This window comes from Carcharhinus amblyrhynchos, unplaced genomic scaffold (assembly GCF_965287045.1).
Source record: "Carcharhinus amblyrhynchos unplaced genomic scaffold, sCarAmb.v2.hapA chromosome_251, whole genome shotgun sequence".
Lineage (NCBI taxonomy): Eukaryota > Metazoa > Chordata > Chondrichthyes > Carcharhiniformes > Carcharhinidae > Carcharhinus > Carcharhinus amblyrhynchos.
In genome coordinates this window covers 32,995-57,683 of record NW_027649991.1, presented here as the reverse complement: position 1 = coordinate 57,683, position 24,689 = coordinate 32,995, and the positions used below count along the sequence as shown (strand labels likewise).

The 24,689-nt window shown below is 44.2% G+C and overlaps 1 protein-coding gene across 3 annotated transcripts in view; it reads left to right on the top strand.

The window, feature by feature from the left end:
• LOC145338934 (casein kinase I-like) overlaps window positions 1-24,689 on the top strand; it is a 191,665-nt gene that overhangs the window by 152,552 nt on the left and 14,424 nt on the right. Inside the window, exons 12-15 of one of the 3 annotated variants that reach the window (XM_080183333.1) lie at window positions 2,977-3,069; window positions 11,387-11,497; window positions 13,919-14,025; window positions 17,451-17,474. In XM_080183333.1, the coding sequence (XP_080039459.1) occupies window positions 2,977-3,069; window positions 11,387-11,497; window positions 13,919-14,025; window positions 17,451-17,474 (335 nt within the window). The remainder of the gene's footprint in view (window positions 1-2,976; window positions 3,070-11,386; window positions 11,498-13,918; window positions 14,026-17,450; window positions 17,475-24,689) is intronic. The other 2 variants (XM_080183334.1, XM_080183335.1) reach the window with 2 other exon arrangements.

Genomic DNA, 24,689 nt, shown 5'->3' with positions numbered 1-24,689 from the left:
CTCAGCCCAGTGAGCCTGTGCTGACCACAATCCCACCCCAGCCCACCCGCAACTCCATGTATTTATCCTAGCTAGTCTCCCTGACACTAAGGGGCAATTTAGCATGGCCAGTCCACCTAATCTGCACATCTTTGGAGTGTGGGAGGAAACCCACACAGATATGGGGAGAATGTGCAGACTCCACACAGGCACTGACCTGAGGCTGGAATTGAACTTGGGTCCCTGGCGCTGTGAGACAGCACTGCTAACCACTCTGCCTCCGTGCCATTGAATTAACTGGCAGTGATCTAGAAATTATTGATTGAGTTTAATGAAGAATTGAATGATTTTAGTTCTCTTCACTTATAGCAGCACCCCCTCCCCAACCACACCCAAAAATTTGAACTGCTCAGATAATTAAGGAAGTTGCTTTGCACCTCTGGTGTTATAGAAGGTGTAAGTGACCCAGACTTTTCCCCAGCGACGCTATCAGTTTAACCCGATTTCACAGTCAGTGGCTAAGTGATGATGCTTGCTTCTGATCATGCAAGCTGGCGATGAAGAGCCAGCAAGCCCAATGGTCTGGACTTCCCCCTTATCAGTGTTGGTTTGAATCTGTTACCAAGCCAAGGCTATGATGTCATCAAATGGGGTAAGCAGCCAGTCCCATTGAAGCATTCTCACAGACAGCAAACTAGGAAGTAAAAATGATTTTCACTATTAATTTAAACTTTGAGAGAGAATAAATGCTTAGGACATACATATGAGATTAAGGTAGAAACTCTCGGTTTTTCTGAAAATTGATTTAGAAATGTAGAAACTAGGAGGGGAAGTAGGCCATTTGGCACTCTGAATCTGCTCCAGCATTGATTTGATTGTTTCCCCACCTTCTTCCCAATATCCATTGATCCCTTTGGCCCCAAGAGCTATATCTAATTTCTTTTTCAAATCCCTCAACATTTTGGCCTCAGCTACTTTCAGTGGGAGTGAATTCCACGCATTCACCATTCTTTGGGTAAAGAAATTTCTCCTCACCTCAGTCCCAAAAGAGTTACCGCTTACCCTCAAACTATGACCCCTAGTTCTGTACTCCCCCACCATTGGGAACGTTCTTTCTGAATCAACCATGTCTATTGGAATTTTATAATTTCTACGCAATCCTCTTTTACCACAGCACGCTGGAACAGTGGTTAGCACTGCTGCCTCACAGCGTCAGTGACCCAGGTTCAATTCCTCGGTTCATTGTCTGTGAGTAGTTTGTACATTCTCCCCGTGTCTGCATGGGTTTCCTCCAGGTGCTCCAGTTTCCTCCCACAGTCCAAAGACGTGCGAGTTCAGTTGATTGGCCATGCTAAATTGCCCTTTAGTGTTGGGGGAATTAGGAGGTTAAATATATGGAGTTACAAGAATGGGCCTCCTTCTGCACTATAGATTCTATGAATATAACCCTAACCGCCTTCGCCTCTCCTCATACAACAGTCCAGCCATCCCAGGAATCAGCCTGGTAAACCTTTGCTGTACTCCCTCTTTCGCAAGGACATCTTTCCTCAGATAAGGACACCAAAACTGCACACACTACTCCAGGTGTGGCCTCACCAATACCCTTTACAACTGCAGCAAAACATCCCTATTCTGATACGCAAATCCTCTTACAATGAAGGCCAACACACCCTTTGCCTTAACTGCCAGTTCCTGCTGCGCCTGTACAGAATGGAGAAATTTGACATTGCACTAATTGAGTAGTTTTTCATGTACTGTGAAACAATTTGTTAATTGGGTCATTAAAATCCTGAATTCCCTCAGCCATTGAGGTATAATCTTTTCAAGGGTTCTTGCAGCAAGATCGATGACCTAAAAGGGCATGTTTTGTCAGCAGTGATCTCTCATTGACAGCAGGCCTTAGTCACTTCTGTGGAATTTCTGCAGCAAAGTCTGGATGTCCGAATTTAACTGTGTATTTACAGACAGCCAAAACAGTTTTACCATCATTGCAACCACAGAATACAAACCAGTCGGTGCTGCATTAAAGTGGAAAACATCAGAGGAGACTGTTCTCTCAGTCACATTAAGTGGACAAAGTGGGTGATGCACCTCCTGCCTCCAGAACACAGAGCGACATTAAACTCGGAAGCTCTTGAGAATGCTGTAGCTTGCTGCAGCTGAGTCCTTTTGAAATTCCTAGATCTCTGAAGGTGGAAATGGCAGGTTAATAGGATGGTGAAAAAGGCGTGTGGCACACTTGCCTTTATCGATCGGGGTATAGATTACAAAAGCAGAGAGAGATCATGACGGAGTTGTATAGAACTTTGGTAAGGCTGCAGCTGGAACACTGAGCAGTTCTGGGCATCATATTATAGGAAGGGCATGAACGCGCTGAGGAGATTCACTGGGGCGTTGCCTGGGATGGAACGTTTAAATTACGAAGAGAGGTTAGATAGGCTTGGGTTGTTTTCATTGGAGCAGAGAAGACTGAGGGGTGACCTGATTGAGGTGCTCAAGATTGAGGGGCATGGACAGAGTGGATAGGGAACAGTTGTTCCCCTTAGTTAAAGGGTCAGTCACGAGGGGAAGCACATTAAAAGTGAGGGGTAGAAGAGGTGGGGGGGTGGATTTGAGGAAAAACGTTTTTACTCAGAGGGTGGTGAGGGTCTGGAATGTGCTGCCTGGGAGGGTGGTGGAGGCGGGATGCCTCACATCCTTTAAAAAGTACCTGGATGAATACTTGGCATCCGTAACATTCAAGGCCATGGGCCAAGTGCTGGTATGTGGGGTTAGGTGGGCAGGTTAAGGCATTTCGTGTCGGTGTAGACTCGATGGGCCGAAGGGCCTCTTCTGCATTCTGTGAAATGACATAACAAGTTACAGGGACCAAGGGGAAGACAGCTGACATGAGCGGCTTCGATATATAAATAGACAAAGTTTCTGTTGATTCGTGTCCCCCACTGGTTGTGGGTTATTTTGATCGGGACCTGACCTTGCTTTGTTTATGTGCTGCAGCCCACGCCGGTTGGACCTAGCCACGGGGAGCACGGAAGAGAAGGCCACGGACACAGAGAAAAAACCTCGCACCAGCAGCCGCTCCGAAACCAGGTCTGGCCAAATCCCGTTTGTCTCAGTCTTTGTCAAGCCAGCCGGTTTTCCATTAGCTCACTGGTCCCTTCCCGACCGGGAACAGTGAGCATTCCCAAACTGAATTTACCCAATTTGCTGAAAGTATAGTGTCAAAATGTCAACACCTTACTCAAATATATGAATGAAATAGTGCTGAAATCTGCCTTTATTAAGAAATTCTCATATATAAGTAATAATAAAACAAACTTTTTTTTTGTTCCAATTTGACAGGGCTCTGCCATTTCTGATCTCTTTCAATAATGCTTCACTCAACCAGTGATCATTACAGGGAGAGGAATGCACCATTTCAGGGCCTCATGGGCTGACGGGTGGCACGGTGGCACAGTGATCAGCACTGCTGCCTCACAGCTCCAGGGACCCAGGTTTGATTCCTGGCTTGGGTCACTGTCTGTGTGGAGTTTGCACATTCTCCTCGTGTCTGAATGGGTTTCTTCTGGGTCCTCCCCGTGCTCCGATTTCATCCCACAGTCTAAAGATGTGCGGGTTAGGTACGTTGGCCAGGCTAAATTGCCCCTTAATGGCCCAGGATAGAGAGATTAGTAGGATAAATATGTGGATTACGGAGATAGAGCTTGGGTGGGCTTGTTATAGGTGCAGACTCGATGGACCAAATGGCCTCCTCCTGCACTATAAGGATTCTATGATTTCTGACATTTGAGCTGCAGATTTTGGCTGTGGCTTGGTCTCTGCAACTGGCACTGACTTCCCACCACCAATTAAGTTGGACCTCACCTTAATTCAACAGTTTTTTTGTCAAACCAATTGTTGACATCCCATTAACTGGTCTTGAGTGGAGTGTTCCCCTTGAAGAGTTGGAATGGCAGATCTCTGGGGCATTCTGGTGCAGATGAAATCTGCAATAAGCAAACCATGCTTTTGCCAACTTATCCTGAATGGAACATCATTTGCTATTTGAACCGCTATAGAGTGCTGCTATTTATGAATAGTTAATTACTTACATTGCTCTGGTGCATTATTAGGCATGTCAGTAATCACGAGTGCTTTCAGTAAAAGTCTATTTGCATTTAAATTTTAGGTTTGAAAGTTTAAAGAGTACATACCACCCATCTCCAATCTGACCTTTTCATAAAAGCCTGTTAAGCATTTTACTTGGCTTCCACCGGACATTTTAATTCTTTTGTATTTTTCTTTCCTCATCCACTTTGCTGTCTGGTCTTTTCCTAAGTTAGGTTTTGCTGCTAGGAAGTCAACCCTTTCGCCACAGCCTTCCAGCTGAGAGTGGGAGTTCTTAAGGTTGCAATGTCTACCTGGTAAGAAGTCTCACAACACCAGGTTAGAGTCCAACCAGTATATTTGATGGTAATAAGAAGATTCCACACACCTGACGAAGGAACACCATTTCCCAAAGCTTGTGAGATTACTATCAAATAAACTGGTTCGACTCTAACCTGGTGTTGTGAGGCTTCTTACTGTGTTTACCCCAGTCCAACGCTACATCTTGCCTACCTGGTGCCAGAGTTAAGGATGACATCTGTGGGCTGGAGAGCAGTTTGGAATGTCATGGTCCTGATGGATATCAGTGATGTAGGTAGGATTAAGAAAGCGATTCTGCTGAAGGTGTATGAGCGGCTAACGGTTAAATCAAAGACCAGAAAATGCAGTTATCACTGGGTTACTACCTGAACTATGACTAAATTAGCATAAGGTTATCAACTTAAGAGAGTGGCTCAAAGCTTGGCGAGGGAGAAGTGGGATTTGACTCATGGCGGCACACTGGCATCAGTGCTGGGGGAAAATGGAGCTTTACCATTGGGACAGCCTTCACCTGAACCACACTGGGACCAGTGTCAACATGAATCGTAGAACTAGGGCTGTGAAGAGGATTCACATGAGCAGAGATCTGGAAGGTTAAAGAGGAAGAACAAGACAATTGAGCACAGTAATGGTACAGGTTTTGGTGACCAGAGTGCACCATTAAATAAGGTTTGAGTAGGGAACAAAGAAATGAAGGCCCTTTGTTTGAATGGGTGCAGCTTTCAGAACAAGATCGATGAATTGATAGCACAAATAAAAATATATGAATATGGCAACCATTACAAAACCGTGGTTGCAAGTTGACCAGGGCTGGATATTAAATATTTAAAGACACTTGACATTTCAGAAAGAAAGGAAAAGGCGGTGGGATAGCACTATTACTAAACGAGGAGATCCGTACAGGAATGAGAAATGGTCTTCGCTCAGAGGATAAACAAGTAGAATAAGTTTGGGTCAAGATGAGAAATAGCAAAAAGAAGCCATCAGTGAGAGTGATTTCTAGATTGCCTAAAGTAGCTATATTGTAGGACAAGGATATAAATCAAGAAATAGTAGGGGCTTGTAAGAAAAGGACAAATCAAGTTGACAAACGTAACTCACAGGATGAGTGCAGAGAGTGGATTGTGGACAGTTTCTTAGGAAAATACACTCCAGAACCAATCAAAGGATAGTCTATTTTTGACCTGGTCATATGTAATGAGATAGGATTAATTTACAGTATAGAGTCCTCTCGACAAGAGTGAAATAACATGATGGAATGTCATGTTGTGTTTGAAGGTGAAAAATTTGGGTCTGAAACTACTTGCCTCAAACTTAAATCAAGGGTAAAAAGACAGATTTGAATAAAGTGGAATGAGAAAATAGGTTAAAAGCTAATAGGGTGGAGATGCAGTGGCGGACGTTTAAGGAGATACCTCAAAGGTCTCAACAAAAATATATTCCACTAAGAAAGAAAGAATGTTTTGAGAAGAATGCCCAATCCGCGCTAAGGATAATATTGTAAGCAGTCTTACAACGTCAGGTTAAAGTCTGGCAGGTTTATTTGGAATCACGAGACTTACCTGGTGAAGGGGCAGTGCTCCAAAAGTTTGTGATGCCAAATAAACCTGTTGGAGTTCAACCTAGTGTTGTGAGACTTCTTACTGTGTCCACTCCAGTCCAATGCCAGCATCGAGGATAGTATTAAATTGAAAGAAAAACTGTGCAATGCTGCCAAAATTAGTGGTAGGCTAGGATATTGGGAAAAATGTAGAAACCAGCAGAAGATGGTGTTTTGTGCAGATGGGATTAATGTTAATTTACTTTCACAACCCAAGTGTAAACCCTTTATAAGACCCTTGTCAGGCCTCATTTGGAGTACTGTGCGCAGTTCTGGTCGCCTCACTATAGGAAAGACGTAGAAGCTATTGAAAGGGTACAGAGGAGATTTACAAGGATGTTGCCTGGACTGGGAGGCATGCCTTATGAAGTTAGGTTGAGGGAACTGGGTCTCTTTTCCCTGGAGAGACGTAGGTTGAGAGGCGACCTGATAGAGGTTTATAAAATGTTGAGAGGAATAGATAGGGTGGATTCTCAGAGGCTATTTCCCCGGGTTGAAATGGTCGCTACGAGAGGACACAGGTTTAAGGTGCGGGGAGGAAAGTACAGAAGTGATGTTAGGGCAGGCTCAAAGGGCTGGATGGCCTACTCCTGCTCCTATTTCTTATGTTCTTATGTAAGTTTTTCACTCAGAGGGTGGTGAGTGAATGGAATCGGCTGCCGTCAGTGGTGGTGGAGGCGAACTCGCTGGGGTCTTTTAAAAGACTTCTGGATGAGTATATGGGGTTTTATGGGATTGGGGGTTATAGATAGGTGTTGATGTGATCGGCACAACTCGTGGGCCGAAGGGCCTGTTTGTGCTGTAGTGTTCTATGTTCTATGTAAACAGAAGGGCATTTTTGATTTGCTTTGTCCTTTATAGGTTTTGTATTAACAACTCTACAGCAAAGTTGAGATAGGATGAATTCAAAGGGTTAGTTTATTTACACACAATTAACAGGAGAAGGTTAACACTATTGCACGCACAAACTCAAAAGGGGAATCAGGAAAAGAAAGATTTACGGAGTAAAGATAACAGAGAAAATAATTATTGTTTGACGTGGGTTCCAGAGTCCAGAATCAAAGTCCAATTAGGCGTTCCTCCAAGGAGGTCAACAAACTTACAAACCATTGGTGTGTAATTCACTTTTCCAGTGACATTGACTTCACACATTGTGATAGGCCCTCAGAGATGAATCTGTCTTCTAGGTGGTCTACAGAAGTTCCAGCAGAAACAGTGTGGTTTGGGCCCAGCATTCATAGAATCTACAGTGCAGAAAGAGGCCATTTGGCCCATTGAGTCTGCACCAACCACAATCCCACACAGGCTCTATCACGCCCTTTAGGAGAGGGTCTTCCTATTTGGTTAGTGGTCAAGGGCAGGAGATTGTAACTATTAATGAGACAGGTAATGGGGCTTTGAGGGCAGGAATATAGAAACCTCTGCAATTATCCAAAAGGTTTGAAGTTCTGTCTGCTTATTTGGAGGGAGTGTTTCAAGATACATGAGCTAATACCATGGCACTATGGTAATGGAAGCCAGTCAAGTAGGGGAGCAAAAAGGAAAGTCGTGGTCGGTGGTAGTATAGTAAGATTTGATTTGATTTGATTTATTATTGTTACATGTATTAACATACAGTGAAAAGTATTGTTTTTTTTGTGCTTACCGTTCATAGAGAAGGAAACAGAAGAGTGCCGAATATAGGGTTACAGCTGTAGCTAGGGTGCAGAGAAAGATCAACTTAATGCAAGGTAGATCCATTCAAAAGAAGCTGCTTTTGAGCTGGTTGGTACATGACCACAGACTTTTGTATCTTTTTCTCGACTGAAGAAGGTGGAAGAGAGAATGCCCAAGGTGCGTGGGGTCCTTAATTATGCTGGCTGATTTTCCAGGGAAATGTAGACAGAGTCAATGGATGGGAGGCTGGATGGATTGGGCTACATTCACAACCTATTGTAGTTCTTTGCAATCTTAGGCAGAGTAGGAGCCATACCAAGCTGTGATACAATCAGAAAGAATGCTTTCTACGGTGCATCTATAAAAGTTAGTGAGAGTCGTAGCTGATATACCAAATTTCCTTAGTCTTCTGAGAAAGTAGAGGCGTTGGTGAGCTTTCTTAACTATAGTGTCGGCGTTGGGGGGTACCAGGACAGGTTGTTGGGTGATCTGGACACCTGAAAACTTGAAGCCCTCGACCCTTTCTACTTCATCCCCATTGATGTAGACAGGGGCATGTTCTCCTTTACGCTTCCTGAAGTCGGTGATAATCTCCTTCATTTTGTTGCCATTGAGGGGAGATTATTGTTGCCTCACCAGATTCTCTATCTCTTTCATGTACTCTTTCTCATCATTGTTTGAGATCGACACACTATGGTGGTGTTGTCAGCAAGCTTGAAAATCGAGTTGGAGGGGAATTTGGCCGCACAGTCATAGGTGTATAAGGAGTATAGTAGGGGGCTGAGAACACAGCCTTTTGGGGCACCGGTATTGAGGATGATTGTGGAGGAGGTGTTGTTGCCTATCCTTACTGATTGTGGTGTGTGAGTTAGGAAATTCAGGATCCAGTAAGGGAGATAGACATTGTTACTTGCAGGCAACAGTGAGAGTCTATCTGGTGTTCAGGACATATACTCAGGCTGGCCGGCAACTTGGAGAGCGAGGATCCATTTGTCATAGGCCATGTAGGTACCAATGATATAGGTACACCAAATTGAAGAGCAAAAACTCAGGATAATAAACTTTGGATTATTACCTGAACAATTGGCAGAGGGCACATAATGTTAGTGAAATGAATACGTGGCTCAGAGACAGGTATGGGAGAAGTGTGTTTCAGTTTGTGGGACACTGGCTTCTGTACTGGGCAATGTGGAGACTGTGCCCTTGGCACAGTCTACATCTGAACTGTGCTAGGACCAGTGTTCTAGCAAGCCATATAACTAGGGAAATAGCGAGGGCTTTAAACTAAAACCAGTAGACAAGGAATCAAGCTTGGGTAGATGTAGCAAATCGAAGGGTAGAGTCAAGGCAGTGGGGAAAATAGTAATATGGGAACTGAGGGTCAAAGAGTGGCAAAAAGGGGAAAAAACCTAAGAATACACCAGCAGTCAAGACTAGATGGCACAAAAATAACAAAAAGGCAGAACTAAAGGCTCTGTATCTGAATGCACAGAGCATTCATAAAATATTCAATAAATATGATCTGATAGCCGTTGTGGAGATGTGGTTGCAGGTTGATGAGGATTAGGGCCTTAATATTGAGGGATATTTGGCATTTAAGAAGAGGAAGCTAGGTAAAGATGGAGGGGTAGCATTGTTAATGAAGGATGACATTGGTGCATTCGTTAGAGATGACCTTTGTTCAGAAGCTCAGGATGTAGAATTGTTCTAGCTGTTGATGCGGAATATTAGGGTAAAGGACTCACTTGTGGCAGTGGTCTACAGGCCACCTAACAGTAACTGTATTGTAGAACAAAGAATAAGAAATATACAAGAAATATACCAAAAATGCCAGAAGGAATATTGGAGGTTTGTGAGAAAGGAAGATCAATAATCATGGATGATTTTAATCGACACACAAACTGGAAAAATCAGATTGTCAGTAGTTACCTGGATGAGTTCACTGGAAGATTTTGAGGTAGTTTCTTAGAGCAACATGTTCTGGAACTAACCAGAGCACAGGTTATATTAGATCTGGTAATCTCACAGTAAAGGCAATCCTAGTTGCAGCAATCACGATATGATTGCATTTTACATCCAGTGTGAAAAGGGGGAAGAGAGGGTCTAAGACTCGTATCTTAAACTTAAGTAAGGACACCTATGTGGGGGCATCTTTGGAAGCTGGGGCACTGAGTATAAGGTTGAGTTCGATAAATTTTTGACTGCCAAGGGAGTGGAGGGTGATGCGAAATGGATGGAGTCTGAATAAAAGGATAATTTTTGGGTGGTAACCCGTTGTGTGCCACAGGAATCAGTGCAATATTTACAATCTGTGTTCACAACTTACATGAAGGCACTGTTGTCAAATTTGCAGACGACACAAAGCTGATCAGAAGTGAGGGGGGTAGAGTGTCTGCAACAGGATGTAGGTTGTGAGTGGGAAATCATTTGGTGTATAATGTAGAAAGAAATGAGGTTGTCCAATTTGGTGGAAAGAATAGAAACACAGCGTATTATTTAAATGGACAGAGACCATGCCATGGTACAGAGGGATCTGGATGTCCTTGTACGCGAATTACAGAACGTTGGCATGCTGGTACAACAAGTAATTCAGAAATCAAATGGAATGATGCTTTTGATTTCGAGGGGGATGGAGTATAAAAATGGGGGAGTCTTGCTACAACTGTTCAGGGTGCTGGGGAGACCAAACCTGGAGTATTGGGAACAGTTTTTGTTCTCCTTACTCGAGGAGAACTTGGGTTGGAGGAAGTTCAGGGAAGGTTCACTTGCTGGTTCCTTGGATACAGGGATTGTCTTATGAGGAAAATTTGACTAGGTTGGGCCTGTACTCATTGAAATTTAAGAGAATTATGATTGAAATATTAGACACAGAGGAGATTTGACATGGTAGATGCTTACTCTCATGGGGAAAGTTGGGGACACTGTTTAAAGATAAAGGGTGTGATTTTCCAGCTACATTCGCCCCGAGACTGGAAAATCCCACCCGAGGTTGATGGACCTTTGCATGGTCTGCCCCCACCTGCCACGGAAACAGTGGGAAAATTTTGTCCAAGGTGTCTGCCGTTTAAATGGAAATGAACTTCTGCTGAGAGTCATCAGAATCATAGAGTCCCTACAGTGCAGGAGAAGGCCATTCAGCCCATCTGCACCAACCACAATCCCACCTAGGCCCTATCCCCATAACCCCATACAATTTACCCCCAGCCTGAAGGGCAATTTACCATGGTCAATCCACCTAACCTACACATCTTCGGACTAGCTATTGAGATTCTATTGGATGTATTCAGGCCGAGTTGGACAGGTTTTTGATTGCCAAGGGAGTTGAGGAATTGTGGGGGGGGCACAGGCAGGAAAGTGGAGTTAAAGTCACAATCAGATCAGCCACGATCTTGTTAAATGAAGGGCTGAATGGCCCACTCCTGCTTATGATTGATTTGAACACCTATTGATGGGAGATATGATGTGGTATGTCCTTTTTTTTTAGCCTGACCACCATACTTTCAGAATCACAGTTTACATTTGCAACTGGAATTCTTGCGGGAAGTTACCCCAGGGGCGTACAATCTCTGCCGGGGTCCAGAATTTCTCTTGCGTACCTAAGAAATGCACCATTTGCGCTTTGCTAACCAGTTTTTAACTAATCCCTAATGACTAACCTTTTGTTTCACTGCTTTGCTTGGGCCTGCTGTGCTGCATGGATCCCACAATTGTCACCATTGCTCCTGTGTTGTAATCAATGAGTAGACAGCAGGAGCTGACCGCAGAGGAGCTTGGGAGATTCAGCCAGATCGGCAGCAAAACCCTTCATACCTGACCTCCCAGCTGGCGTCTGACAGACACGGAGGCTCAGTCCAGGTATAATGTCATCTTGTGCATATCATTACCGGGTGGAGATTTACTGTCCAGGGTTAAAACCGAGGCACGATGCTCTGTGCACCCCCTCTCCCACCCCAGCGCAGGCTTCTGCCACTGTGAACCAGATTTGCCTCAGACTTCTTGGAGGAGGTGTGACGGGAGTGAGGACAGACCTTCCAGTAAATGACAGCTCCAGGGCAGTCAGGTTGACTCTGCCGAGCGTGAAGCTGTGCCTGGCAGGAGTGCCGAGTGAATGAAGAAAAGTAGGAAAGATGTATTTATGTAGCACAGCTTCAGTGTTTGTACAGGCACTGTGTGGTCATTGCTGTAATAGAGGAAATACAGCAGGCAATTTGCTCACATTAAGTAATGTGAAAATAGCCAGATAATCTGTTTCAGTGATGTTGCTTGAGGGATGAATGTTGGCCAAGACACCAGCTGCTCTGTTTCAGAATACGGCCTTAAGATCATTTATATCCATCAGAGGAGGCAGACAGGGCTTTGGTTCAACGTGTTTAGTTTTTTTCCAAAGTTTGTTTATTAGTGTCACAGTAGGCTTACATTAACACTGCAATGAAATGACGGTGTAAATCCCCTTGTTGCCACACTCCGGCACTTGTTCGGGTACACTGAGGGAGAACTTAGCACGGCCAATGCACCGAACTGTTTCAAATGGTGGGAGGAAACTGGAGCACCCGGAGGAAACCCACATAGACACTGGGAGAACGTGCAGACTCCCACACAGACAGTGACCCAAGCCAGGAATTGGAATCGAACCCAGCTCCCTGATGCCATGAGGCAGCAGTGCTAGCCACTGTGCCACCATGCCATGTCATTCCAAAAGACTGCGCCTCCAACAGGGCTGCATTCAGTCAGTACTGCACTGCAGATTTTGTGCTATGTTTTCTGAAATGGGACTCACCTACAGCCTTCTGACTCCAAGCTGGTAGCTAAACAGTACGACCGGTAACTAGCGCAGTGATGGACATAATGAGAGGGGTAGCTAAAGGCAAGAAAGGAAGAGGATGGAGAGGTGCTAGCACATGCTTATGAGGGCCTGAAAAAAGAAAATTAGTACAAAAAAGCACTCTATGCTTCAAGGTAAGATTACCCTAGAACACTCCTTTTGTTATATTTTATATCATACTAACAATAACAATCTTTTACTAAAAGAAAATATTGCAGATTCTGGAAATCTGAAATCAAAACAGAGCTGGATTAACTCAGCAGATCTGGCAGCATCTGTGGAGAGAGAAACACAGTTAATGTTTCGAATCCATTGATCCTTCTGCAGAACCTTCCATCAACCTCTATGAGAACAATCTTTTACTCTTCACTTGACACCAATCCTCTTGGTGCCTATCTACTATGTTCTTCCTGTTCACTAAACCACTGCTGTGTCCTCCTAATAAAGTGAACATAAAATAAGACGTAGCTTTGAAACAACTTTCTGACTAGTGATATCAATTTAAGAACGAGTTTTTTATGCACATCTGAGAGTGTAGAGAGTACTTGTTAATAATGCATGCTGGCATCCCAACATACTGTTTACTCCTGTCCCTGATCAGAATGTGGTCACTGAGTCCCTGCTGACATCTGAAGGATGTATATTAGGATGTAGTGCAAGCTTGGCATAATAAAACTTTATTTGCATATTCATTTGCATATACATGAACAAATACTAGTTTCATTTATTTATTATTGTCACAAGTAGGTTTACTGTAACATTGCAATGAAGTTATTGAGAAAACCCCCAGTCGTCGCGCTCTGGCACCTGTTTGGGTACACTAAGGGAGAATTTAGTACAGCCAGTGCACCTAACCAGCATGTCTTTCGGACTGTGTGGGGAAATTGGGGCACCCAGAGGAAATCCATGCAGACATGAGGAGAATGTGCGCTCTCCACATACAGTGACCCAAGCCAGGAATTAAACCTGGGTCCTTGGCGCTTTGAGGCAGCAGTGCTAACCACTGTGCCACCGTGCTGCCCTATTGATGGGGGCTATGTGTTTTGGCAAGATTTCTCCCTTCCAGTGATGATCAGTCCACCCACTGTGCAAAAGCAAGCAATGTTGCCACAGCAAGAAACTCCAGATGTGTGAGATCTGCTTTCATGAAGGCAATTCACGCTGTAGCTGGAGTCTTGCTGCCGTTCTGCTTAGTTTAGACATGTTGGCCTTCAGGCAGATATTTTCTAATGCTCCTTAAGGGTGTTTATTGGCAATCCTGCTGTGACTGGGGCCTGTGTGAACTGTGTATGTTTTTTCTGACTCTAGAGTTGCCTGCTTAATCGTGGCAAAATGGGGAGAGAAGAGATAATCAAACAACGTCCGTCAGTTAGTCCAAAGCAGTGTTAACACTCTCACGGTTGGCAATGTGATCTGTACCTGTGTTAATTTCTTATCCTTGTCTATCTCAAAAGGTGGTCAGCTCAACGAATGGTGAACTCAACGTCGATGACCCAACAGCGGCGCATTCCAGTGCACCAATTGCAGCGCAGCCAGAGGTGGAACTTTCAGAAGATACCAAGTATGTGCCCTGTGATACATTCTGCACTCTGGTGCTGGGTGAATGTTCCACCTTACACTATTCATTACAGCCATTTTGTTGCCTGTTGTATTAGACTTGTTCACCTTCAGATTATTCGACTAAAAGTGGAGTTCAGACACTCAGCAGCAAGTGGATTTTTTAAAACACGGTTTAGAGTTTCTGTTGAGTTCATCTTACGAAATTTGAAAGTTGAGAATAGACGTTTTAATTGGTCATTTTTCTAAAGTTTCTTTCCCCCCCGATTCTCCTTTTCCCCTATTATCCTAATCCTTCCTCCCACAGCAATACTTGGTTACGAGAGAAACTCTGCAAGGGCAACTTTTCACTTGCTCCCGGGTCAAAGTGACTTCATTGACCATCAAACCAGTGCTGTGATCTTCCACTCGACAATTCCAACAAAGTAATAAAAGTGCACCCTGAGTTTCTGCCTTGCTCTGCTTGAGTATGCAGCCTACAACTCCAAAATAAAAGCTTGTCAAAGCAGTTTCCATACTCCTTATGTCACTGGGTGCTGTATAAAATACCCCAGCCTCGGCTGAAATGGAAGGATTCTTTTCCATACGGTTCCCAAGTTTTATTACATATTCCGAGACTGATGCTGGCCACTTCCATAAAGCTATTGACTGTAGGTGTTCATCAGTGAAAATTTTTTATGATGGATGCTGTAAGTGTGGAGCATTAACCTTTATTGAGATGTATCTGGCTGATAACTGCATGCACAGCAGACTGTATCTCACCCAGATGGAACAGCAGTTTTCCATAAGCTTATTAACCCTTTCACTGTCTCATTTGGTTACTATTGATGCTTTTCCTGATTGTGAGTTTTAAGTTGAATGCTTTTACACAAGCGTTAGATGCTTGTTCTGATTGGGACAGTAACAGACTGAACAGGGCTTCCGAAGGCGAAAGGTTCCACCACCCCCAACGCAGAAGCTGCACTACAGTTCACCTTCATAGAGAATCCCTACAGTGCAGGGGACCATTCGGCCCATTAAGTTGGAACGATCCCATCTAGGCCCTATCCCCATAACCCCGTGCATTTACCCTAGCTAGTCCTCAAGGGGCAATTGAGAATGGCCAATCCACCTAACCCGCATATCTTTGGAGTGTGGGAGGAAATTGGAGCACCCAGAGGAAACCCATGCAGAGAATGCGCAGACAGTGACCCGAGGCAGGAATTGAACCCGGGTCCCTGGCTCCGTGAGGCAGCAGTGCTAACCACTGTGTCACCCCATGTCTTTCATCTCAGGCTTTTGTCTCTGAGGCTAATTTTCATCAAAAATTCCTCTCTTCTAATCAGAGGCAGCTGAAGGCTCAGCACTAGAGAATGTCTCTTCAACAAGATGGATACCTGTGTGGTAAAACATCTGCATGTTGATTGGGTCTCTGTGGGTGAAAATAAAATTTTGAGAGTGTTTTGGGAAGCTATGCACTTTACCAACATAAACTCAATATAAAATCCAAAAAAAAGGTGACTAAATCAAGTTGGTACCTGCAGTGATCTGTTGGGTTAAGTTTGGTGTTCCATGCACACGGTGAAAAGCTTCATTTTCAACTGTTTATTGCATTAATGCCTCTCATTGCGTATAGGCACAGCAGAGGGTAACATTGTTGATGAGTAAATATCGGTGTGTGCCAGTGAAAGGGTTAATGATTCCTGCATTTCCATCATTTTCTCCTGATATGCTTTCATGCCAACCTAATTGGAACAACCGTGACGAACTGTACCTTGAAGAAGTTTACATTGGCACCACTGCAGTTCACTTTTCTACTGCAGTTGACCATTAACCGCTAACCCTGTCAGATCATGTTTTCTCTTTATTATCTACATTTTAAGCTGCCTTGTTCCAGGCCTCCCCAGTACCTTTCCCACCACCCTTCTCTGACCCCACTCACGCCTTGCTGACAGAATATGTGTTGAGTTCAACCAATGAACGTTGCATTGGTGCAGAACGGTGCATACTTATCTCACTGCATCTCGCATGCAGTTACCTACAAAGGGAGAGAGAGAAAGAGACAGTGGTGAAGTATGTGAGAGGGTTACCATGGCAATACCATGCTTTGAGTGGGATTGGTTACAATTCTAAAGGATCCATAGGTTCTGTGGGTGTATAAGGGGTACATGATCGGTGCTTGGTAGCCTGCCTAAAGGAACTGTGAACCATTAAAATAAGTCTTTTAAAAAAATGTCTTTCTAATCGAATCGCTGCATGTTACCTGTCGCAGTGTCGCTGCAGGAAGGTCCTTTTCTCTTGAGCATGATTCTGTGCAGGTTTTTTTCATTCATTCATGAGACGTGCGCATCGCTGGCTAGCCAGCATTTATTGCCCACCCCTAGTTGCCTTTGAACTGAGTGTTCAGTCGTTTGAGAGGGCAGTTAAGAGTCAACCACATTGCTGTGGGTCTGGAGCCACATGTAGGCCAGACCAGGCAAGATTTCCTTCCTTAAAGTGAACCAGATGGGTTTTTCCGACAGTGGTCATCAGTAGATTCTTAATGCCAGATTTTTTTTAAACTGGATTCAAATTCCACCATCTACCGTGGCGGGATTCGAACCCGGGTCCCCAGAACATTAGTTGAGTTTCTGGATTAATAGTGTAGTGATAATACCACTAGGCCATCGCCTCCCCAATATGGTTGGATCAAATGCATGCTGGGATAGCCAAGTTGCATCTCTCTCTCATTCAAACCAGCAGCCTTGGTGATACTGAGGAAGAGGAAGTTGATGAGCACAATGTGGACACAGGGCCTTTGAACATCAAATCATTTGATGCAATAGAAGCTCCTTTGAAGACCGACTAAAGTTTGCTGCTGAAAGCCTTTTTAGAATCTTTTTTGTCCGTGAAAAATATAATTACCAGTTAATTAGGGACATTTCATTTATCGTCCTGTGGAGAATAATCACTGGAGAATAATGATGGCATTGTAAAAAAAAATCAAAGCCTAATTTAATTTTAGGCCTTCACTCAAATAGCTGCAGTGGCTAAAGCATTTGAACCAGGCAGATATAGAGGGTGAGACAGGTTGCAGATTGCAGCTGTCCTAATCAAAATGGTGTTTGCCATGAATGTTGGTGTGATTTTTGTTTTGACGTTTTCTAGTTTATAATCAGCTTGTCACTGTATTTTAATTGGCTGATTTTCTGGGGATTTCGTTTCGTTTAACCCTTTTTTTTGTTGCATCTCCTGTGCTCCCTATCCTTCTCTCGCTCTTTGCTTCTCTCATTCCATCCCGGCAAATTCACCCTTGCTCTTCTTTGAAGCCCTCTTGTTGTACAGCTACTACTCCCCTCTCCCCGCCCCTCCCTCTGTCCCCACCCACGCCGGCCATGTGCATGATGAGCTTGACAGTGGCGCTTTCTCCTTTGATTAATCTGTTGTCTTTTCTCTTTAAACTCTTTGTAGCTGCATCAAAGTGCTCAACATGTGGTGAGTCCCTCTCTTTGGTCAGGGAAAAAGGGAGTGGACCAAGTTGGAATGGCAAACCCATTGACAAATCTATCTCCTTGGATGGCTGTTGTGTGACCCAATGATTGGCTTTTAGAGCCAACCACCATGTATATATGAACAGAAACTTTAAAACTACTGCAAATTTAAATTTAAGTTCCTGTTCATATATACACAATGGTTGGCTTATGATGAGTTTATACATTAGTGTCACAAGTAGGCTTACATTAACACTGCAATGAAGTTACTGTGAAAACCCCCTCATAGCCACACTCCGGCGCGTGTTTGGGTACACTGAGGGAGAATTTAGCACGGCCAGTGCACCTAACCAGCAAGCCTTTCGGACTGTGGGAGGAAACCCAAGCAGACATGGGGACAATGTGCAGACTTAGCCCAGACAGTCACCCAAGCCGGGAATCGAACCCGGATCTCTGGCGCTGGGAGGCAACAGTGCCTGCCACTGTGCTGCTGGTACAAATGGTAACATAAGGCAAGTCTTTGGGCTTTAATCAATATTTAACATTTAGTCAGTTTAGAGTCTTGACTTTGGAGACAAAGCAGTTTTCTTAGTCAGATGCGCATCTGAAAACAAGTCTTTGCAGATTCTCCAGTTCAGCTTCTGAACATACAATTGGAGATGGCTCCTAATGTGACTCTGATTACAGACACTTAAGGAGCAGTTCTGTTGAATCTTGTCGCCACAAAGATGCCCTTTTGTGCTTTTAGACAGCAGAGCAATCAGATACTGCAGAGGCTCCCCACAGGCTCCCCTCCCAGTACTGTACCAACTCTGAAAGTTATTCCATTGAGTGCCTGATACCATTGTTGCTCCTATGAATAATACCACCTCAGAGTCAGCACTCAACCAGAGACTCTGCAGGGAGGTCATTTGACTTGGCTTCTCAGCAGTCACCTCCAGCCGTCCCAATGCCTGGGTCCAGCTGCAGGAGCTGAAATGTTCCCTAACAAATCTGAAAACGCCTCCCTTTAAGTACCAGATTCATGTGACATTTGAAGTAAGTCGGATTTAACAAACCGCAGGACAGTCGAGTATTCCTTTGGCTTCCTTCCCAGCTGCTTGTCGCTAATTTGCCCCTTTCAAGCAAGGACACAGCCTTGCAAAAGGCACTTAAAATTGTACTGCTGAACCTCATGACCAGAAAGCTGACCTATTGTGCTTTTAGTTAACGTAGCCAAAAAATTAGGGAAGATTATGGCAATGATCTATAGGCTTCAGTTAATCAGCCTTTACTGATTATGAGCACAAGTGCATGGGGATTTTGACCCACATCTCTTTGTAATATTAACATTTTATTGTTGTAGACAAAAGTAATTCTGTTTCCAGCTGTTCCTACAAGCTTGCGAGTAAAGTCTCTACTCACTAAGCAGAGAAGCCATTAAACTATGACTTTATAATTTCAGAAAGAAGTTAGGATTGACTTTGGAACATGGCAGTTTAATAATATCAATATAATGACTCAGTGTGGAATAGAAAGTTTTCCTCTTGTTAAGGTATAGATTTTACGTTTTATGTTCCTTAATTGTGTGGCAATATTTACAAAAACCTTGAAATGGGTTAATGACAGAAAGCATCTCCCTGAAAGCAAATATTTCACCCACTTTTGTACATGGGAACTGTGTGTGTATCTCTGTGTGTGCGCGCACGCGCATGCACATAACAACATGGATGTATTTATGGGCTGCCTGTATCATTTCCAGTCTTGTGTAATGAGTATGTAAGAGCAATGGTGTTCTTAGAAGATGAACAACAGTGGCTGGGACAGTATAAGTGTGCTGTGTTTTTGAAAGGCAGCTTAAAAGCAGGTGGCATTAACACTTTAAAAACATGGCTGCGGAAAATTGTCGGCCTTGAGTTCAATCTATTGGCTAAGTTCCTGACCTGAATCGTGCCTAGATGGTGTCTACTTGATAGAAATCAGAGAGATAGAGTATGTCTTGAGTAACCCTGGAAGCCAGCCAGAGAGGTTATTAGTAATGATCTGGGAGCAAGCCATCTATTCCCCTTGCAGCAAAGAGGGCAGGTTACATTGAAGAGGCAATTAGGAGAGAAAGGCTGCATACGTAGAAGAAAATTCAATCACGGTGCAGAAATGGAAAATGAAACACAAATTATTAAATGCAAGAAGATATTTCATTCCTTCTAATGTTCTTGTACTTTCTGGGTCATCTCGTACTATAGTTAGCTTCCTGAGAAATAATTTGCAAAGTGTTTCCTTGCATGAAACCCAAAATGTAAATCAAATGAAATTCTTGAATCGCTGCCCAAATTTACTTCTCCGGTTACTTCCCTTGGTATAAAATTTTGCGTGGCTCCTCATCTCGGGAACCATTGAGTGTTTGGTTCCCTAGGTATGTACCAGATCTAAGCAACAGCTCAACGACTCTGCAATGGAGCAGTAGTGAGCAACACACCTCCAGCGATGTCTTCTCTGCCCTCCCCCACATCCTGTCAGTATCTGTCATTTTCTGGTCAACATTCATAGACAACGTGCACATTTGAACTAGTGATGCCCATCTGTCCTCCTCCACCATATCTTAGAATCATTGAATCCCTACAGTGCAGAAGAAGGCCATTCAGCCCATCGGGTCTACACCAATCACAATCCTACCCAGGCCCTATTCCCATAATCCTACGTATTTACCCTGCTAATCCCCTGACACTAAGGAGCAATTTAGCACAGCCAATCCACCTAACCAGCATATTTTTGGGAGGAAGCCTATGCAGACACGGGGACAATGTGCAAACTCCACACAATCACCCGAGGCAGGAATTGAACCTGAGTCCCTGGCACTGTGAAGCAGCAGTGCTAACCACTATGCCACCGTGCCACCCTAAAACTTCTCCTCTGAAAGGGACTTGCCATTACAGTTTCACATTCCAGATTTTATTAATTAAATTTAATTAATCAGGCAGCATGGTAGCACAGTGGTTAGTACTGCTGCTTCACAGCTCCAGGGAGCTGGGTTCGATTCCTGGCTTGGGTCACTGTCTATGTGGAGTTTGCACATTCTCCTCTGCGCTCCAGGTGCTCTGGTTTCCTCCTACAGTCCAAAGATTTGCAGGTTAGGTTGATTGGCCATGCTAAAATTGCCCTTTGTGTCCTGAGATGCATAGGTTAGAGGGATTAGTGGGGATATGGGGGACTGGGTGGCCTTCATAGCGAGGGGGATTGAATATAAAAGTAGGGAGGTCTTACTGCGGCTGTATAGGGCATTGGTGAGGCCGCAGCTGGAGTACTGTGTGCAGTTTTGGTCGCCGTACTTACGCAAGGATATTTTGGCCTTGGAGGGAGTGCAGAGGAGGTTTACTAGGCTGATACCGGAGTTGAGAGGGTTGAGCTATGAGGAGAGACTGAATAAACTAGGCTTGTACTCGTTAGAGTTTAGAAGAATGAGGGGAGATCTCATTGAGACATATAAGATGATGAATGGGATGGATAGGATAGAGGTGGAGAGACTCTTCCCGCTCAGAAAGGACAGTAGGACTAGGGGGCACAGCCTCAAGATACAGGGGGGGGGGGGGGCGGAGTTGAGGAGGAACTTCTTCACTCAAAGGGTGGTGAATCTCTGGAATTCTCTGCCCGTTGAGGTGGTGGAGGCTGCCTCGCTAAACATTTTTAAGACGCAGGTTGATGGGTTTTTGATAAGAGAGGGGATTAAGGGTTATGGGGAGAGGGCGGGAATGTGGAACTGAGCCACGACAGATCAGCCATGATCTTATTGAATGGCGGGGCAGGCTCGAAGGGCTAGATGGCCTACTCCTGCTCCTATTTCTTATGTTCTTATTGTGTTCAGTGCAGACTCAATGGGCTGAATGGTCTCTTCCTGTGTTGTAGGGCTCCTATGAAATTTAAATCCCACCCATTACTGTGGTGAGAATAGAACTTGTGTTCAGGATTACTAGCCCAGTAACTCTGTTTCTATGTCACCAACTTCACACCATACATCTTCACCCATGACCATTTCACCCATCGTGGCTCGGTCAAAACTTCCTCTGGCTCAAAGCAATTCTGAATCCGTCACAAGGTCTGCTTCTTTCCAACTGGCTACAATCCCCCACCGGCCGACCCAGGTGATTCACGATCTTGCTGGGTGGCACAGTGGTTAGCACTGCTGCCTCACAGCGCCAGGGACTCGAGTTCGATTCCTGACTTGGGTCACTGTCTGTGTGGAGTTTGCACATTCTCCCAGTGTCTGCGTAGGTTTACTCCGGGTGCTCCAGTTTCCTCCCACACTCCAAAAATATGCAGGTTAGCTGGATTGACCATGTTAAATTGCCCCTTGGTGTCAGAGGGAGTAGCTAGGGTAAATGCATGGGGTTATGGGGCATAGGTGGGATTGTGGTCAGTTCTGAGTTAATGGGCCGAATGGCCTCCATCTGCAATGTAGGGTTTCTATGATTCTATTTGCTGTCTGCCTTGTTGGTAAACTTGCAGCCTTACTTTGTACCTGCCACACTAACAATTTAAGTCCACCACCTGTCTCTGCACCTAACCCACTCCTTTGCTGATGAATTTCTTTAACATGTGCAGGTTCTGATCTCCGCGTGCTGGCCTCCCTTGAGTTTCATTTGCTGAAAACTGGCATGCCACGCATTTTCATTCCAAGTTCTAATTGTCCATAATTCCCATTCACCTAGCCAGAGTACTCTACATTTTCCATTCCTGTTAGAAACATGACCAATAACTGAGCATTTTAATTTCTGACACAGAACACCAAGTCCCAGAATTACTCTTGCCCCCTCCAGTTTATCATTGTACACCCAAAATTTCCCTCGGTATTCAAGGTATTGTCTCAATCTGCAAATTAACCTTAGAATATGCAAGGGTGCATTTGTTACTCATCCCTAAACTACCTTGAGAAGGTGGTGGTGAGGAATTAAGTGGGCCAGGCACCAAACACTTACCATCCTCTGTGTGAAAAAACTGCTCCTTTGGACCCTTTTGTATCTCTCCCTTCTCAGCTTAAACCTATGCCTTCTAGTTTTAGACTCCGCTACCCTTGGGAAAAGATATTGACAATCCAACCATATCTATGCCCCTCATTATTTTATCGACCTCTAAAAGATCACCTCTGAGCTTCCTGCTCTTCAGGGAAAAAAGTCCCAGTCTATCCAGCCTCTCCTTATAACTCAAATGAAAATCAAACTGTGCCATTCTGCACAGCCCTTCTCCCCTCGCTGCTCAAATCAAGACTCTATCTTGTCTTCTCAGTTGTTTTCCAGGATATTAACACTGGGAAATTCTTAACTTCCTTCAGGCTTTCTTCCTGATGATCTGGTGTTCACAACCAAAGAATGGGCTTACTCAGCACATTGAATAGCATTTCTATTCTTTTTTAAGCCAGATCATGTTCAGTGCTATGGGCTAAGAGTCATCAGCCAGGTCCCTCAATCTAAAAATTAAACATACCTGGCTCCTGAGACAGGCTAAATTACTGTGGGGCTGCAGTAAAAATGTTTTTATTCATTCATGGAATATGGGCGTCAGTGGCTGGTCAGCATTTATTGACCATCTGCCCGTTGAAGTGGTGGAGGCTACCTCGCTAAATATATTTAAGATGCGGGTAGATAGGTTTTTGGTAGGCAAGGGGATTAAAGGTTATGGGGAGAAAGCGGGAAAGTGGAACTGAGCCACTTCAGATCAGCCATGATCTTACTGAATGGCGGGGCAGGCTCGAAGGGCTAGATGGCCTACTCCTGCTCCTATTTCTTATGTTCTTATAGAGGCGAAAGTTTAAAGTTTATTTATTAAAGTCATAAGAGGAAATGAAATCCCCTAGTCGCCACATTCTGGTGTCTACACTAAAGGAGAATTTAGCATGGCCAATGCGCCTAACCAGCACGGCTTTCAGATTCTGGGAGAAAACCAGAGCACCCGGAGGAAACTCTCTCAGGCATGGGGAGAATGTGTAGACGGACAGTGACCCAAGCTGGGAATCGAACCCGGGTCCCTGGTGCTGTGAGGCAGCAGTGCTAACCACTGTGCCACCATGTTGCCCCAGCTACATGTGAATTCCAGATACACCATACACCCCTTGTCCCGCCCTTGTATTCACACCAGGCCCAAAATAGCTGGTCAGCAGATTTCATAGAAGGTTCCTTCTCCATGTTGTGCATCAATAGTTGAAACTATATCGAACCAGAATAATCTCATGTCAAGTTCTGCTAATTACTGCCTCCAACCATTTCATCAAGTGTCATTCTAACTTGTAAATACTTTCCAATCCAGTAAGACCGCATTGGGCTGATTCTTTTTTTGCAATATTCGACCCCACAGCTCGTCCTGTGAAAATGACTTTTAGCTGGAAGTTAAGTGCTTTCTGCTGTGCTGATTCTGGTCTTTGCCAGTTCTCTACTTTTAATCAGGCAAGAGCTATTCTCAGTTGTGCTCCATTCTGCTGACTGATACTGCCTCAAATTAGTTTGATTAAAGCAAGCCATACATTTGTATGTTGATTGTGCCATTTCCTCCAATTAAGTGTCTGAGCAGAGGGACTTTACCCCTGCCTGAGCTCAATTGCTGCTGACACATTCATCTGTGCTTTTATCACTTCTAGATTCGATATTCAACACATCTCTGCCCGGATTCTCACATCCTTCTGTCAATAAACTTCTTAAGTTATCCAAAACCCTGCTTTTATCCCAACTTGCATCAAGTTCTTTCAGTTCATACATTTGCCCCAGTGCTTGCGAACTAAATTGGCATAAATCCCATGAAGCCACGCCATGATTTTAAAATGTTTCAGATCCTTCCATCGATCTGATTTATTATTGTCACAAGTATTAACATACAGTGAAAAGTATTGTTTCCTGTGTGCTACACAGACACTGCATATTGTTCATAGAGAAGAAATGAGAGAGTGCAGAATGTAGTGTTACAGTCATAGCTAGGGTATAGAGAAAGATCAACTTAATGTAAGATAGGTCCTTTCAAAAGTCTGACAGCAGCAGGGAAGAAGCAGTTCTTGAGTCGATTGATACGTGACCTCAGACTTCTGTATCTTTTTCCTGACAGAAGAAGATGGAAGAGAGGAGGTGTGTGGGGTCCTTAATTATGCTGGCTGCTTTGCCAAGGCAGTGGGAAGTGTAGACAGAGTCAATGGATGGGAGGCTGGTTTGCGTGATGGATTGGGCTACATTCACAAGCTTTTGTAGTTCCTTTTGGTCTTGGGCAG